The 17898-nt window shown below is 49.6% G+C and overlaps 1 protein-coding gene across 6 annotated transcripts in view; it reads left to right on the top strand.

Moving 5' to 3' along the window:
- Positions 1-17898, top strand: part of NRP2 (neuropilin 2) — an 81161-nt gene that overhangs the window by 38983 nt on the left and 24280 nt on the right. For all 6 annotated transcript variants that reach the window (XM_015289368.4, NM_204284.2, XM_040703229.2 and 3 more), the window contains exons 8-12: positions 3907-4051; positions 4325-4674; positions 5672-5816; positions 9647-9763; positions 12293-12445. In XM_015289368.4, the coding sequence (XP_015144854.3) occupies positions 3907-4051; positions 4325-4674; positions 5672-5816; positions 9647-9763; positions 12293-12445 (910 nt within the window). The remainder of the gene's footprint in view (positions 1-3906; positions 4052-4324; positions 4675-5671; positions 5817-9646; positions 9764-12292; positions 12446-17898) is intronic.

Genomic DNA, 17898 nt, shown 5'->3' with positions numbered 1-17898 from the left:
AAGAAAAGCTCCCGTGATCAGCCAGAGAGCCACAAGTGCTTCTGCACAGAGGCATCATGGTGCAGAGAGTTTGCCCAGAAGCATCCCCAGGTCCCAGCCTGCTTCTGCTGCTTTCACAGCAGTACAAAGCCACCAGGCTTTGGGAAAGGCAGCCCCGTGCATTCACCCTTGGTGCAGTACCAGGGGAGAATTACAGCCCTGGCTTTCCCAGCCAGGCTGCAGCTTTGTGTTCCTGGGCCCGCTATCTCCTTTGCAGGCTAGCAGAGTGCCACTCCTCCCATCCCTGGTGGCTCCCGGATCTGAGTGCAGCCTCTCAGAGGCACCGTGCTGGCAAGCCCTGCATGCTGCGCCTGGCCCAGGCGGCTGCGCTTCGTTCACTGTTGCCAAGTATCATTTTTCTTCTAACTCCTTGTTCCTGGATTTAATAAATCCCGGACTATCCACCCTCCACTTGAGCCAGAATCCTCCCACCATCAAACATACCCCATTTTGTGCCTTCTCTATCTGACAAGAAAAATAATCTCCCCTACTTTTCTCCTTCATGCTTCTCTGTCTAAATCCTGAAGGCCTAATCCCGTTAGCATGCTCTTTTCCAGGGCTCTGTCTCCACGGGAGTAACGTAATCCTGTCGTAAATCTAGTGGGTCCAAGAAGACACATACAAACAGACGAAAGCAGGGCTGCTGCCATCCTTGGCCTTCTTGTCTGCCTCCCTACCTCTTTTTCTTTCACTCCCCAAGAAATCTCGCAGTGGCCAAGCAGCACTGTAAATACAGCAAAGAGAGGGCACCTCCTTCCTGCTGCTTGCTCTGCTGCCTTTGCCTGCATGGACCTATTTGTCTCCCATTTGCCCTTCACTCCAAGCCCCACTGCTTGCAGTGCCTGTGCCCACTGGCACTAACGTGGCTCAGAAATGCCTCCATCGCTCCGGGACAGTTGCAAAACATCAGGAACACAACTCCTAAGTGCTGATGGGAGATGTGTGTGCATGGTGAGAAGCTGCCCGACCCTCCTCCACCCTCGGCAGCTTCTCCTGCCTCTTGCTTTCTGCAGCAAATTAATTAAGCAGGTTGCTGCTCATTGATTATCAATTTAATTTTACATGTAGACCCGCTGGCTGGACTAAAACGTAAACATAAAGTATGTGGGGAGGAGACTGGCAGCTTTCTGATGCAGCAGTGAAAATGAGTTCCCTTGACTGCTTCTTGGAAGGTGCTTTTAATTTGTTAATGGTTTTCCCATTCGTCTTCTGGCTCTGTCACTGTCAACGAGTGCGTGCGCCTGCGTGTGCGCGCTCTGCTGAGTGTGCGTGCCCATATCCCTAGATTGCAGCCAGGTTTTTTTTCCGCCGGTGTAAATTACCGTGACTTCTTATCCTTCGATGGCAGTATGTTGATTTACACCATCCGAAGACTTGGCTCCAACTGTGTGCTGAGTGGGAAGGAAAGCAGCTAGGAGGGGAAGAATAGCAACATTCTATTTTGGTAAGGGGGAAGAAATCTTTTCTTTCTTGGCGCTCTGAATTTCACACATTTTCCTGCTAGTTCTTCCCATGCCGTGAGTGCTAATTTGAGGCAGGATGAGGAGCCTGCTCAAGTCAACGGGGCTCTCCACAGTTCTCTCAGCTCTGGGAGCAGCAAATCCACACGCTGAGGACCGGGCCCTGGTCAGTGGTGCAGGGAGCTGCATGTGCGTGGTGTGTCCCCAGTGGGAAAGCAGTGTAAGGCCAGGCATGCGGGAGGTGCTGTAGCAGCACTGAGCACCTGTTCTCCAAGAGCTGGGCTTCTCTCTGCTGTGCTAAGCTGGGTACTGGTGACTTGCTACCATCGGCTTTCCAGAAACAAGGTATGGCTAGGGCTAGAAATGGGAGTTGGGTGGCACCTCTGCTCTGGTGAGCTGGGAGTCCATGGCATCGTGGTCCCAGTTTGGATTTATGTCACTTAAGGAATGCGATCCAGTTGGAAGAAATCACTGAGTGCCAAAGCTAAAGCAGAGATGAGGTTGCTCTCCTGGAAGCAGGTGGTTGGGCCTGAGGTCACATAAGAGATGCTTTCAGCAACGTGTGTAGTAGTGATAAAGTTTTCTGGGCTCGGTCCCGCTTCTGCTTCCTGTCAAGCTTGACTTTGCAAAAATCAGCAACAAATTACATTGGTGTAAATTTGGATTCTGGCCCCTGATGCTTGTATGTGTGAATCGAGCTAAAAAAGAACAAAGCTGCAAATATGTTAAACCAAAAAGAGCAGCAAACCTCATCAGCGACTGCTGAGTGTGACGGTCCATATGCAACCTTTGGCTGCGGAGCCCTCCGACTGCTGGCTGCAGGAGGCAGGGGAGGCTGCCAGGAGCTGCTCCCCCCACCGCCACAGCCACCAGGAGCTGTTCCTGGGACGTGGGGACCTTCGGGTTGGCCTGAGGTGCTCTTCCCGGGCTAAAATTGTGGCCCAGGCTCAGATAAACATTTCCTGTCCTCCGGTGTTAGGTTCAGCGGCAAGGTGTTGTGTGTCAGCCACTGTGCTGACATGGAGCTGGAGGCTGTGCTGTGGAAATGTGTCCTTTCGGTCCGTGAGTGTGCGTGTGTGTCCCCACACGTATACAAGATGCACACAGATGCCTAAGGAGCAGTACATAGTAATCACTATTCTGACAGCCTTCCTGCTGGAAAAAAGGGTATTTGGTGTCTGCTGAGCAAGGGAAACGGTGGGAAGTGGGGTCAAACGGGATAAAATAGGATATTAAAAGCACATTCTGCTGAACTTCACATTAGCTCCAAATCCTAATTACGATCCAGACTCACAACCGAAGCCCTCCATGGGCATGCCCTGCCCTGGCAGGAACATCCCCATCCTGGGCAGGACCCCGCGCTGCCGTGGGGCTGCGAGCACCACTGCCGACCCTGCAGACACCTCCTGTCCACTGCAGGGCGTGAGAGCCTTGGAGGAGAGCAGCCTGTGGCCCTGAGCAGTAGGACACTTAAAAGTGTTTCTTAACTCCTACTGGAGGCAGGAGGCCAGCATACAGCCTCACCCTTGTTCTGTCCTGACTCATAGGAATCTGCACTTGAATCGTTCGATGGAGCTCAGTGCCAAAGATTACGCTCCCCTGCTTTGCTCTGAGAAAAACATAGCGAAGCTCCTTGCTTAGAATGTCATTTGCAGGGTAGGAAGCTACGAAAGAACCCAGCCGACACTGTGTACACAGGTTGCTCCTGGCTGAGGCCAGGGGACACGGCAGCCCTGTCCTGAAAGCCTATGTACTATGAGGGAAGGGAGAGTGAGGGCAGTGTCAGTCTGGGAACATCGGTGCTGTATGCTGGGTTGGAAATGGCCCTCAGATTGGGCATCTTCTCTTTCCCCCCTTTTGTTCCCCTCATGGCACCACAGCCTGGAACAGAAGCACAGCTACCCAGTTCTTGCCCGGCCTGTTGGAGTAATGGGAGGGAGGGAGGGGTGGATCTAGCATCCATCTGGTAGTTATTGATTATGGCCATCTGGTAAGACAGCAGCTTTTTCATACCATGTCGGATCATAAACTCTCTCCTAAAGCTGTCTCTGTGAAGGGCTGTGTGTGCACTGGAGAGCAGGAAAGGGGCTGCCTGAGATGACAGCACAGAGCCCAGGGCAGGGGCCGCATCCTCCCTGCTCCTGCTGCTGCTTATGTGTGGCGCATCCCAGTGGAGCTCAGTGTGAGGTCCAGTCAGGATGGGCGAGTCCCTCAGCCCACCAGCAGTCCTGCCAGCAGCTCAGCCCTCGCTGTCTGCCTTGGGGCTTGCCCTGGCCAGAGGCTGGCCCTTCCCAGAAAAGCCTCTCCTCACTTTTCCCTGCTGAGGTTTTTTGTTTTGAATCTGACCTGGTTATTTCTTTCTGCCCCGGGAGGACATAACTGTATTTCTCTCCCCTCTCCCTTGCAGACGTTTCAGGCCAATGAGGACGCCACGGAGGTGGTTCTCAACAAGATCCACAGCCCAGTGCTCACACGCTTTGTGCGCATCCGTCCCCAGAGCTGGCACAACGGCATCGCCCTGAGGCTGGAGCTGTATGGCTGCCGCATCACCGGTGAGCATCTCCCTGTTCCCACCGACCCTCCTCTCTGGCCCTCCTGCACCCCGTCCCAGGCTGTGACAGCTGCTTGGGGCAGCAGTGGTGCCACTGCAAGCGGCATGGAGACACCTATCCCTTCAGCTGTGCTTAGGGAAACCAGGGCCCAGCCCCTGGACGCAAGGGGAGGCACTCGGCGCTGCTTCAGTGCCCAGAGCTTAAACATGCAGGGAAAACCATGAGTGCCCTCTGCCTCCTTCCTGGCTGCTCATGTCCTCTCCTTCCCTGCAGATTCGCCCTGCTCCAACTTGCTGGGGATGCTTTCTGGCCTCATCCCTGACTCGCAGATCTCGGCCTCTTCTATCAGAGGCTACGACTGGTCCCCCAGCATGGCCCGCTTGGTGAGCAGCCGTTCAGGCTGGTTTCCACGCATCCCCCAAGCCCAGCCTGGGGAGGAGTGGCTGCAAGTGGACCTGGGCGTCCCAAAGAACGTCAAAGGCGTCATTATCCAGGGGGCTCGCGGAGGGGACAGCGTGACCACCACCGAGTCCCGCTCCTTCGTGAAGAAGTTTAAGGTAGCCTACAGCATGAATGGAAAGGACTGGGAATTCATCCAGGACCCCAAGACGATGCAGGCCAAGGTAAGCACTGCTTGGAGCAGCTGCAAAAAGGGATATGCTTCTGGAAATTAGGTTTTGTTCCCCCTCCAGTGATTTTTGGAGTTTGAGTTGTCACTGTGAAACCCCAGGTGGCGTCCCCAGGCAAGGGGATGTGGACAGTATTTTCTGCTCTTTCCAGCTTCTGCAGGTCAGAGCCCACAAGATAATGTGTCAGATTTTGTTTGACACAAACTATTTGCATATTGTAAGGGGAAAGGTGTTACTGTTCAGGCTTGCAGCTCTGAAACAGGAGAATGAATCACAAATTCTCTTTGGGAAATCTGCTATATTAGGTCCTTTACACCACACCAGCATAAGCCTGAAATCTTCTGTATTTTTCCCATGTCGTTGGAACCAGCCACAATCTTTCTGCTTAGTACTGTGGGGATGGCAGCAGGCTTGAGGAATAAATGAGTTCTCTGCTACTGCCAAGAATTTTGTTTTTATGCAAACTCATTTGCTCCTGAAAGTTCAGGTATGTCTTAATTTTTCCTGATCATAAAAACGAGTTTTAGAAGGCCTGATGCTATCTATAGCCCTGTGTTTATTCCCCACAGACTTCAGTTCTCTGAAGCTGAAGAGCAGCAGTACTTTTGACTGTACAGAAAACGGAGTGTTTGCACTATTTTAAAACATGCAGTAGCTTTCTTACTTGCCAAAGGACAAATCTGATTTTACTTATACATGAAGTTAGTGGATGTTCCACACGCTTTCCTGGTGAGGCTTGGATCAGAATCTAGCCTCTGGATATGAAGCAGAGGCCAAGGGAGATCATGCAAGTTTTGTGGAAACAGCCTCTTTGGTCCTCTAGAGATTGAGGAGGAGCAGCCCAGTTGCTGCTCAGCTATATTCAGTGCCTTGTAGTTGGACAGCTAAACTATTTCACATCATGGCTGTGTCCTGCCAGACCCAAATATCGAAGCAGGTGGAGAGCAGGTGAGATGTATGCGTCACCAACTTTTCCTCTCTCTCTCTGCAGCTCTTTGAAGGCAACATCCATTATGATATCCCTGAAATCCGGAGGTTTGACCCCGTTCCTGCCCAGTACGTCCGAGTGCACCCAGAGAGGTGGTCCCCAGCAGGAATAGGAATGCGTCTGGAAGTGTTGGGATGCGATTGGACAGGTAGGACACCTGTGCCTCCACCCACTGGTTGTGAGAGGGGCTAAGCCAGCAAAACAGGAGTAGGGTTATTTCTGTCCTTGCTGTCCCACCTCGGGGTTGTGCTGAGGCAGGGAGCCATGAGTGCAGGATTGACAGAGTGGCCTGAGCCCATCTTTTTTCCTCCATCGTAAAAACAAGTCAGGTCTGGGGCTGGCCTTGATGTGGGATGTAGTGCAATGTCTGCTTGCCAATTCAGGCTTTCCCAAAGAGCCGCATGTGGGATTTACCCCCACCTCCCTCCTACTCCTTTTGAGTCTTTTATCTGGATGTTGTGCAGGGTTTTGCACTCCCAGTGTTATTTAGACAATATGTGCACTTTTCAACCCAAATGAATAAGACAAAAAAGTAGGAAGAGAAGCAGAGGCACAAAAGTGGGGTGCTGGGACCATTACAGCTATCTTGAGCTGCCCCAATAAGGCTTTACTATGAAAACAGCTATCCCTCTCATTGAACCCCATGTGGAAATCCTACTGCAAAGATGGCTGGGGATTTAGCTTTACAACATTCCTAAGAACAGGGAAGTTTGTTCACTTTTGCCCACCTGTTTTTTACAAGTGAAACATCTTGCAGATGCCATTATTTGTAATGCAGAAGTGAAAACTGTCTAACACACTCACTGGGATCAATAGAGGCTGTGCCTCTGACCCTTCTAAGGCTCAGTCGTGATTGATTGCTCCATAGTTTCATCCCCAAAAGCCAAAAATGCACCCAACAGTTCATTGTGTCTGACGCTTTTCAGTGCCAGGGGCTAGTGGTCCTTTCTTTTTCTTTTTTTAATTATTTTAATAATCCGCTTAAACCTAAATCTGGTGTCCAGATGTCAGCGATAAAGAGGTATGATTTCCATTTTATAAACACATCTGTACAAAGCATTTTCTTACCAGAATTCCCGTTCTTAGTAGCTTAAAAGACACAGAGCTTTCTTTCCAGCCTTTTGTGTAGTGGTTACTAGCCTTTCCTCCTGTGAAGTTCTGTGAGATGCATCACAAACATTAACAGCAAGTACAGAACACATACACACACCATTAACAACGATAATTTGTCACCTTTGAAATCAACGGCAAATCTTTCCCTGGACTGCAAGTACATTGTAGACAATCTAAACTTCAAATCAATATTAAACCTTAATTTAAACCTTATGTCATCTTCTTTGGGATGACAGGCACGGAGGCGTCCGTGCAAGCAGTAGGAGCTGAGGCTCTGCACAGAAGCAGTCGGGCAGCCCCCACACCGCTGCTTCCCGCAGCTCCCGGGCATTTCTGGCTGCCAGATCATAGAATCATATCGTAGAACCATAGAATGGCCTGGGTTGAAAATGACCACAATGATCATCGAGTTTCAACCCCCCTGCTATGTGCAGGGTCGCCAACCACCAGACCAGGCTGCCCAGAGCCACATCCAGCCTGGATGTGATCTCAGTGGCCCAATGCTGGCCGGTGCATCACACCGCTGTACCGTGATGCCATGCTCTCCTCTGACCATGTCCACATCGAGCGCTCCTTCAGATTAAAAAGCCAAAGAAATGCAACTTCCTCCATTTCTAGTCCTATTTTTAGTCCAAATTTTCTTTTATGGCTGTGTCCGTGTTCAATTTCAGTATCAGCAGCAACAGCCGATGTTTTTTCCAGGCAGGGTGCTTTATGGTCATTTCCCAGTGTGGCTGTCTAATCATTTGCACGTTGTAATGTTTAAAACTCAACTGCCAAGTCATAAATATTTTTAGCTTTATTGATCTACAGGCATTCCGCTTTGTAATCAGAGCTGGGCTTGTAATCTTGTGGATTCACCACGTTACAAAGAGCGTTTAGATCACCAGTGAAACCTGGGGAGCAGAGATAGCCCACGGCTTTATCTGCGTGCTAAATGCGGTCCCTGATGCAGGCAACACAGCCCTCCTTTGCTGGGAGGATTCAGGGGTGTTACAGAACTGGCTGTGAAGACTCAGGCAATTGCACTCGCTTGGAAACAAGATTAAGAGATGGATTAAAGCAAGCTGATTAAGAGTATTTTCAAGTGAGGGCCAAAGCCAATGTGTACCCTGCCCAGCTGTTTTCATTTCTTATCAGCAGCGAGCATCTTAATTACTGAGTCAACCAGGTAACTTGGCAGCAACCGGGCCCCGTAAACTAGTTGGCTAGTAGCTCAAACACAGTGAAGCAAGCAGTCGGCAATTGGCTTCTTTCAAAGACCTGCCAATTTTTTTTCCTTCTGAAGAGTGGAGATTGATGAATGTTCACTTGCAGCTGGTTTTCTCTCCTTTGAAGTTCCAAACATCTGGTTTCAATTGCTCGGTGACTTTGCATTTTGATCATCCGTTACCACCAGTTGCACAGACACTTGCTGGGCCAGGGAGAGAGAAAGCGAGCAAGAGACCTCTCTTTTTCACTTTCCATTTCACACGTCGCATTGTCCTCCCTGCTATTTTCATTATCTCATGTAACCGTCTTGGTGCGGCTCTGCCATGGTAACTGGTTTTTCAAGATATATCTCTGCGGCTTGTCTGGGGCAATGCAACACTGCTGATTTACATCCTCTCAGCATCTGCGTCCCGTATGGGACTCGGCTTTCAAGGTCCTTCCACATTGTCACATTTCAGCTATAAATCTCAATATACAAGAACAACAACCTGAAAAATGTACCGGCTCTAAATAACATGCAGCTTTTGATACGTTGCCTTCACCTGCTGCTTTCTCCCCCCCCTCGCCCCCCTTCCTTTTTATGACATTTTTCTGTGCCTGGCTGCTTGCAATTTGCTTGTTGGTTGTGTTTGGAGTTTTATGGGGTTGTAACAAATTTGAACTTACAAATTAAAAGACTTTGAGGTTATTTGGTGTTTCGCTTTGAACAAAAGACAACCGCTGGATGAAAAATAAAGGGAATAGAACCCGAGTCTCTGTGCAACATGCTTAATAACAGGAAAATAAAAGGGCAGAAAGGAGCCTATGGAAAATATTCAATGTATTTAGCCATTTCCTCCTGCTTCTGGCTTTATTAAATGATATCCTGAAGGGTGCCGACAAAGCAACACAATCACACACAAGTGAGCAAAGCAGCCTCTTTCTGAAAGAGGAAAGAATAAAGGCTGCTGTACTCCAGTTAGCGCACCCGTAAAAGGAGAGCCTGCTGGAATCTAATGTCGTTTACTGTTGATCTTAATATCCTTCTCTTTCTTGCTTGAATTTCCCCTGACACCTGCTTTGAGGTTGTTTCACGTGGGCCATGCTGGAGAGAGGGAAATTGGACAGAGACACTTTAAAAGCGTAGTCAGGAGCCTGGAGTGTGAAACCAGATGCTTTCTGCAGTGAGCCAGAGCACACCAGGGGATTCTCCGGGTCCATTTGTGGCTACGTCATTTGTGGGTTTGAGTGACTTGTTTTATAAATTGGCACAACTGGTGGGAATGTTGTGTGTGTGTTTTTCGTGTGTCATGTGCCTTTATGGAAGGAAGAGATGTTCTGCCTGTGATCTCTGTTATCCAGTAACTGCAGCCAAGAGGACTGCCAGCACCCGTGTAGATTAAAAAATGAAGAAAGAAAGTAGCACGTATGTCTAGGGGAAAGCATTGTCCAACGGGGACTCTAAATCAAAGGAGCCCCCATATGGAAACAACCAGTTCACACCAAGTTCAAACCATGCTGACATTTCTAGCATACAGAAGTTTTGTGGTAGTCTTGTCCTGTCTCCTCCTGCCATTATAAGAAGATGAGAAAAAGACTTTTTGTTTTGTTTCCTATTGCCTGGGTTTTTTGTACCATCTATTGCAAACAGCATCTCTACTCCCTGTTTTGCAGACGTGAAGCCCACTGCAGAGACACTGGTGCCCACTTTGAAGAGCGAAGAGACCACCACCCCATATCCAACTGATGAAGAGGCGACTGAGTGTGGTGATAGCTGTGGAGAAGAGGAAGGTATGTATCAGAAAAGTACATCTTTATCTCAGTAAAAGATGGGTTCAGAGCTAAGAAAACAGGCTTATCTTCCCATTTGCTCCTGTATATGGGTCCGATTCCTGGAAAGCTTACAGTAATGTTATTAGCAATAGATTGAGATTAAAAAAAAAAAACCTAGCCAAAATCTGATAAGTTATATCAAGGAAGGATGCAACAGCAAGACAGATAGCAGCTAATTCAGTCCCTAGGGTATGAGACTTAAAGAGCTGCTCTCCCAGCTTCCTTACGTGACCTGAAGCAGCTCACTGAGGGCCCTGTTTAGTACCAGATCCTTCTGGTTGCGTGTCATAAATTCAGAAGGTGATTCAGGGAGAGATTCAGACTGCCTGTCATGCAGGGCTCCTTTTGCAGAGATCACAAACGTGGGAGTAAATCACAACATGCAGAGAAGGCAGGTGTCCTGAAGACAACCTGTCTTGTGAGGATCATCTTGTTTAATATCAAATGCTTAAAAATTAGGAGGACAGACTGGGCTCCTCATGCAGGCAGAAGAGGGTGAAAAACAAGCTGCAAGCAGGATTTTGCCCCCCCCCCCCCCGCCCCTCCTTTCTTAGATGGCTGTCAGATATATGGGGGATGGTTTGGTATCTGTGGCGCTTGCCTGCCTCTTCTGATCATAGAAGAGGCTGAACGTTTTAGACTACTTACTTTGCTTGTAAGAGCTGATGCAACAGGGAGACTAGTCCTCTCTGCCTCAGATCCTTACCTGTAAAACAGACATCTTACCCTTCTGCTCCTTGCAAGGGCAGGATGAGCATCTAAAGCTGGAGATGATCAGATTAAGGGGAAGGGCATGGCAGAGCCTTGTAGGGTTGGATGCACAGCACAACGTACAGGAGAGGCACACCTCTGGGCACAGCAGCAGGGCCTGGGCCTCAGCAGTGAGGCTCGGGCATTTACACAAAGACTGCAGTGAGAAATCTCATGACAAAATGCTGTCCTTTGAGATGGTTCCTAGGACTTCTGTTACTGCATCTTCTAGTCCCAGAGAAAAAAATTAATGGGTTTTTAATTATATAAATTAAAAAAAGAAGATTAATTGTCTTTTTCATCCCTCCCACCGGGATTCTGCTGTAGTTCAGTTCTGGAAATGCAAGTTACAAAAGCAGCTCAAAGGGCCTGATTCTAATTTCTTTGCCTCAATGATGAGCCTGAGCATCCCCGCTACCAGTGAGGCACTTGGGACGCTGCCGAGAGGAATTTAGGCCAGTGATAGTCTATGCAGCAAAATGGTTCCTGGGTGAAGTCCAGTGCAAGAGGGAGTGGAGTATGCTGGGGAGCGTGGAACCAGCCTCCATGTCAGCTTCCCTCAGATTTAGCAACAATTTTCATTCTCATACTTCATAAACAATGAGCGTGTTTCTCTCGACAGTCAGATTTATGACAGCCAAACAGAAACAATGCCTCTCTCCAGGGCATGAGATTAGGTTGGAATAAAAGGATCCATGATCTGCATTGTTTTATTTCAAAGTGGGAGTGTGTAAGAAAGTGCAGTGCCCCTCACAGCAAAGTTCCCTGATGCCTATCGCTTGAGTCACTCACCTCCTTCTGTATATCCCTCGCTTTGCTGGCACTGTGATTTAGAACTTCCTCTTTGCTCAGGAAAAACCCAGCCTATAATTGGTCTCTGACGTGCGTGTCCGCTGAGTGCCTGGGATGATCTCAGGCCATCTCTGCAGCCTCCGTGCCTTATGGCTGCCTTCCCCACCAAGGGAGCCAGCAGCTGCATCGCTGCTACATGCAGCCCTTGGCATGTGCCCTCCTGCCTACAGACCTGTCTCTGCAGGGAGGCTCTCCAGAGCTTTTAAAGCTCTTGACACAGAGGAATTAGCTCTGCTCCTGTTTCACAGATAAAAACTTAAAGGGTGAACCCAAAGACCATGTGGCGAGTCCATAGCAGAGCTAGAAATAGAGGCTGTCTCCTTTCACTCAGAATCCAAGAGCTTGAGCTCATAGTGGCCCCACATCTCCCCTGGTAGCATTTCCATGAGAAGGTGGGAAGCGATGAGTGACAGCTCTCCACGTTGACAGACAGCTCCCGTCTGGTGCAAGTGGCTAGATCTGTCACTCAGGAGCTGGGATTTTGGAGCACTTGAGATTCTCCTTTTGGAGCCAGAGCAAGAACGGAGGAGCATGGGGACACTCAGGAAGTACTCCTCCCTGACATTTAAGAAGGCATTTAATATTTGACCACTCTAGGGGATGAAGAGGAGGTGCTGATTGGAGTCTAGAAACATTTGGAGCTTGCTTCTATATTTGCTTAGTTTGGTGGATTAGCTGCAGGACGCGGTGTGGGCATTTTGATGATGCAAAACTTAAGACTGATCCCTGGAGCTGTTGAAATGTGAGATAGGTTAAAAGCATCGGTCTGAGTGAGATTTCATGCTTTCTTCAGTATTTATGGCTTGCTAACCATGTTAGTGGATCTTTTTTTTTTTTTTTTTTTTTTTAATCCAAGTTTGTTTTCTTTCTATTTTGCTTTCTAAGATTTCCATCTTCCTGCAAACTTCAACTGCAACTTTGATCTCCCTGAAGACCTGTGTGGTTGGTCACATGACTCGGCAACGGGCTACACGTGGTCTTTTCAGCCTGCAAGCACCTGGATGGGCAACTCTGAACCAAGTCCCGAGACTCTGCCTGGTAAGATGATTAATGTCACAGTGATGTCGGGAAGAGGGAGCTGATGGGCCTTTCTCCTTGTGAACAGGATGACTGATTATGCACAGCTATCAGGAGTTGCAAAGGCTGTGCAAAGCTGAATGTTTTCTTTTGTGGAAGCTTTCAGATGCTTTGTTTTATGGGTTCATGACTTATTTATAGGACTGTGACTGCTGGCACTGAGTTGTACTAACTATCCTCTTGAGATAGTCTTGAAGCAGACTCTGGGCTTTGAATCCCCAGTGACTGTGTAGGCTGGTCCGTGCTTTGTTCCACATCCCGATCCAAATGTCCTCTACAAGACCCAATGTTTTTTTCTCTAGAATGCGCTTCCTCTTTTGTTAGAGGTGTGTTTTCTTCCTCCCATATGTTGCTCGGTTTGCCTACAGTTTTCAGCTATTCTGCACTCTGGGCATGCATAGGCTGAATTTCAGCCTCCTCTCAGTGAAGGATGATGTAAGCCCTAAGAATGCAGAAACATGCCAGCTACTTGCTGTTTGACTTTTGCTCTTTTTCTCTGCTTTGAAAGCAGAAGATTTGCATGTGTGTGGCTGAGCCTAATTTATGGAGGACCTCACTGAGATGGGCTGGCATGGGTTGGAAAGGGGCCTGCCTCTGGCAGTGTGGTTGATCCTTTGCGTTCTGTAGCTTCACGTGTTTGAAGTTGCTCTGGGACTAGTGCCGTTTCCTTACCATTCTTGACTTTGTGGCATGAGGTGCACGGAGGACATTTGCTGGTTTCCATGTAACAGTAGCCTGTGGCACTGTGACATCTCTTCACGTTCATTCATTGCTTATGAAACCCAAGGCTCCGTCAGGGAGAGCTGGCTGATGTTCCTAGCTTTGGCTCTGCCCTGTGCCCGCTGACTCCAGTGTCAGCACACCGCATGCCCAAGGAGCTGTGCGTGCCTTGGGCTCCTCTCAGCTCTCCGTGCACCCCGATGAGGTTGAGTCTGGAGTTGCAAACATTCGGGCGAACCTGTTAGCCACCTGGCAGGGGCGCTGGCCAGATTGGCAGTGCTGCCAGCCAGTTGGAAAGCCGTACAGCCAACACCTGGTAGGCAGTGCTAAAGAGGAAAATATGTATTCCAGAAACATATGGGAAGAGGAGAATCTGCTACATCTCCACACACAAATCACCCCCACGCAAACGCACGCATCATTTTTCTCTTCGGATCCTGAGGTGCCCAGCGTTTTTCTAAGAGACACAGTGAGGCCGTAAGCGCAGCCTATATGGACATCTGACAGATCCTTTGGTGTGACATAGGGTCACAGTGTCTGCCATGGAGAAAAACATTTTCATATTTCAAGTGTTTATCTCTTCAGCATTTGAGTGCTTTAGAAGATTAATATCTGGAGATCAGTGGAGCCTCAGGCAACTGGAGAGAACACTTACAGCCAACCCCAGACTTAATAACCCTCCCCATCTCATTCGTTGCAATAATGTTTAATTAATATAAGCCTCCTGCAAGTAGGATAAAAATTACTTATTTTTATAACTCAGACTCAATTTTTCATTTCATTTCCTCTCCCCCGAGTCTCCCTACAATTAGTTGGCCACAGTTTCTTAGAAGATTGTGAGTGTATGCTGGTGCTGCATCAGACATCTCAGCACGCGGTTCTGGATTTTACCCTTCTTCTACCCTTTCTTTTCCTCCTTAATGAGTTATGAATTGCAGGACCTCAATCCCTTCAGCCAGGAGACCTTTTTCCTGCTGAGTTCAGTGCCCTGGTTTGGTGCCAGCACAGAGAGCTCTCACCACAGCACTTCGTCCTGCAGCGGACGTCCCAGTGGGCACACACAGGCACTCAGACCCCATCAGGAAGTCACGGTCTGTATGAGCAGAGGGAGGGGAGGAGGCAGCAGCTCCAGAGGCCTGAAGTGATGTTCCCATGGCCATGGAGGAGCACAGCAGCCAAGCTGTGAGCGTGGCAATTTCTGACCCCCAGTCATCTCAGCTGCCGGAGGTTTGCAGCTGCTCACGGTGACTCAGAGCTGTGCTCTTGAAGCAGCTTGGGTGTCCCTTGCTCTGGTCACGTCTTGAGCAGCCGTGGTCACAACACTGGCCACACGGCCTCCTGGCTGGGTTGGCAAGGGGTACAGCCATATGCTTGCCTTGCCCACACAGCGCAGGCTGCGGAAGGGCTTTGGTCCTGCTCTACAAAATGAAGAGGACAAGACACAAAGGGAAACAACTATTTGCTTTTTTCTTCCCTGCACAGCTTAAAGAAGAAAAAAAAAAACCAACCCAAGCAACATGAAAAAGAGGCAGCGCTTGCCCCTCGGCAGGGACAGAATCGAAGCATTGTTTGGTTCGCACTCCCCCATTCTTCCCCTGGCTTTCCCTCACGCTCCCTCCAGCATTTTGTTTCTACTTACAAAATTCATCCACAGACTCCAGGGAGCAAGGAATGAAAAGCCCTTGTTCGGGGTGGTCTTTTCTTGTGAGTTCCCCACCCCGGGGTGAGCAGTTGGGTGAAGCAGAGCAGCTGTGCTTGGTTTAGGGGAGGGCAGAAGCTAATGGGAACTCAAAGCCACTGGAGCACCATTTACTCTGATTTAAAGGTGCGGGCCCTAGCCAGAGCCTGCGGCCACTCCACAGTAGCAAGGAAATGTGCTGTTCCTTTAAGAGCCATGTGGGATATGTTTCTATTTCTTTTGAAAATGGCAAAACAAAAATTAAAATTAAATGGGAAAAAGTAATAATGAAAGGAGGAGCCCCTGCTCAGCCTGCGTGAGGGGGGGGGGGGGGAGGAAATGACCATGCTGAAATATCCTCTGTGAGGCACTTGATTAGAAAAATCTGCTGAGAGACAGGCCTGAATTCCTCAGATATCGCCTGATTTCATTTTATGCACTGCATGCAATTCCTCCTTGTCTTTGGCGCGGAGAACTTCTTCTTGAGGCTGAGAAGACACCCACTGCTCTCGTTCCACTATTTTTATTTCCAAGATACTCTTTCAGGCAGCATTGCATTTCTTTTTTTAGTGCTGTGTTCCTTGGGCCCTTCGCACCACGGATTAGCTCCACATCCTCTCCTGCAGGCTCCCATTACACGGCTGGAGACCCTGGTGGTGAACGTGCACCCAAAGTGCTCCACTCAGCAGAAACTTAGCATGGGTCCAGCTGCTGCCCTGCCCTTTGAGAGCCTGGAAAATGCTGTTGCTCCCTTTTGCGTTGCCCCCATGAGAGGTTGCCAGGATTTTTCCCTCCTTGGATTTTCAGATGCTTCTCATCTGTAAAAAGTTTCCCCTATGCTTCACCTAGCAAGCTTCAGGCAGGTTCAGGTTTCAGCGAGGTTTCATCCCTCCTCCTGCTGCACGCAATGGCAGCGTGCCATTGGTGTCAAGATAGAGGTCTTAAGGACCTGAAAATAAATCTGGGTTGGTGAGTTGGGCAGCTCTTTGAATTTCACCAGAAGGATGGACAGGACCTGGGTCACATCCTCAGCTGGCAGGTGCAGTTGCATTGCTCTCCGTGGTGCCACATGAGTAAGCCGTTATGGGAAGCTGGATTAGGTGTGCTTTGCTCGCTTTCTCCCTCCTCTGTTCTTGCAGTGCTTTAGCAAATACCCTGTGGTCCCCGCAAGGCGCTGCAGGTCTGCATCTCTCGCACACCCCACTTTGTGTTTGGTCAGAGGCTGTGGCTGAGCTGTAAGCCCTGCTCTGTTCAGACGAATGTGCGTGCAGGAAGAGCAGTTGGAGCCTTGGAGCTCTCCTGGCCAGCTGGGTCCTGTGCCAGGCTGCAGAACCCACCAGGAGCTGCTGCTGGTGCGGCCCCGCTGGCCCTGAGGTGAAGAATGCTGCTCCTTGGGCTGCAGGCGCTGCGGGGAAAGGTTTATTTGTTTCAAAGTGTTTCCAGCAGAGGAATGTTTTTAGTGCTCTGAAGTTTCATAAGAGCTTATTTTATAAGGAAAACAAATGCTGAGTTGTTTTTAAGCTGGCGGTGACCCTTAACCATTTCTTTGTTTTTCCCATGGGATCCTTGAGAGGAAAAATTTTATATTTTTCCTGAAATCCATGAGAATTTCTGCCTGAAGGCCTTGATCCTGCTCTGTCCAACCCAGCAGAAAGCCTTCGGTGGTGTTAATGGAGCTGGGCTGGGCTGGGCCTGCACTCATAGGGCTCACTCTCAGGGCTCATGCCCTGGGGACATATCCTGTCCCCTTTGAAGCAGGAGGGGCTTTGTGGTGTGGGGTGCGGGCTGCATCTCACAGAGCAGAAAACGGTTCTCCTTCCCACGTTTTCGCAATGATGACAGCACACCCTGACACCATTTGTCCTTGCAGCACAGTGGGGCTGGGCCACCTGACCCCGGGGCACGGAGGCTGGGCTGGGGCTAAGCCTGGGGCTTGGGCTGGGCCATAGCCGGCTTTGGTGCTCGTCCCTGCATTGCCAGCAAAACTCTTGCTTGCCAGGAGCAGGAGGCAAGGGTGAAGAAGCCATTTCTCTTAGGCTCAATGCCTTGTTGAATCCCTAATCACTTTTTGGACCCAAAAGCCAATGACACACGCTGACTATAAAACCAGGCTGGAAAGCCGGAAGCTGTCCCTCAAATCTCAGTGCATACATCGCTCCATGCCTTAGCAGCCTGTGAGTCACAGAGCCTCATTTGTGTAAGCGTGTGTGAGCAGGCAAGCAGAGACGAATGCGAGCAGCGTGCACGATGGATGTACTGCTCAGCAGGTTGATGCCTGTCATTGTGCATGCACACAGCTGGGCGCGGGAAGGCCTGTGTGCACCTTTCATGTGGCAGTGCGCGCTGCCTGCCGGGCTGGAGCTGGGTGCCATGTGGGTAGCGGCCTGCTTAGCTAAATGTCAGGTGCTAATTGGCACCTGGCTTGTCAGGGGCATTGTGCCCTCCCTGCGCGCCCAGGGGGAGGCTGAGGGACTGAGGCCACACGGTGCTGAGAAGGACAAGAGCCTTAATTAAGAGAGGGGATGTAATGGCCCATCCATTAGCCGGGCTCCACGGGCAGGTTGAGGGCTTGGCACCGGGCAGGTGCAGCATTTTATGCCTTTTCATGGACTGATTTAGATACTGAAATGGGAAGGACTTGGCAGGCTAATTAGCACATAATCAAAATTGAGAGGAATTTCCAGCAGACGCAGTGATCTAGTTAATATAAATATTAGTTTTACAGAGGATTGACTTCCCTTTGTAAATGAAAGTCTGTCAGTGAGGAGAGGCCTGTGACTGCAATTACAGTGGCAACTTTTTGAGGTGAATTTGAGTGATTTGCCAAAAAAATAAAAATATAAAACTAGCCAATCTCAATCAGCATATTCATCTGCTGTCATCCCCTGCACTGCAGAACCCTGCTGCCATGGAGAGGCTGAGCTCTCCCCTTCTCCAGGGAAAGGCAGGGGCTGACACAGCCTCGGGTCATGGCCCCAGCATGATGGCAGGACCAGGACCAGGCCTTACCTGGACA

This window comes from Gallus gallus, chromosome 7 (genome assembly GCF_016699485.2).
Source record: "Gallus gallus isolate bGalGal1 chromosome 7, bGalGal1.mat.broiler.GRCg7b, whole genome shotgun sequence".
Taxonomy (NCBI): domain Eukaryota; kingdom Metazoa; phylum Chordata; class Aves; order Galliformes; family Phasianidae; genus Gallus; species Gallus gallus.
The sequence above is the reverse complement of the archived record's forward strand: the minus strand, read 5'-3'. Positions and strand labels throughout refer to the sequence as shown.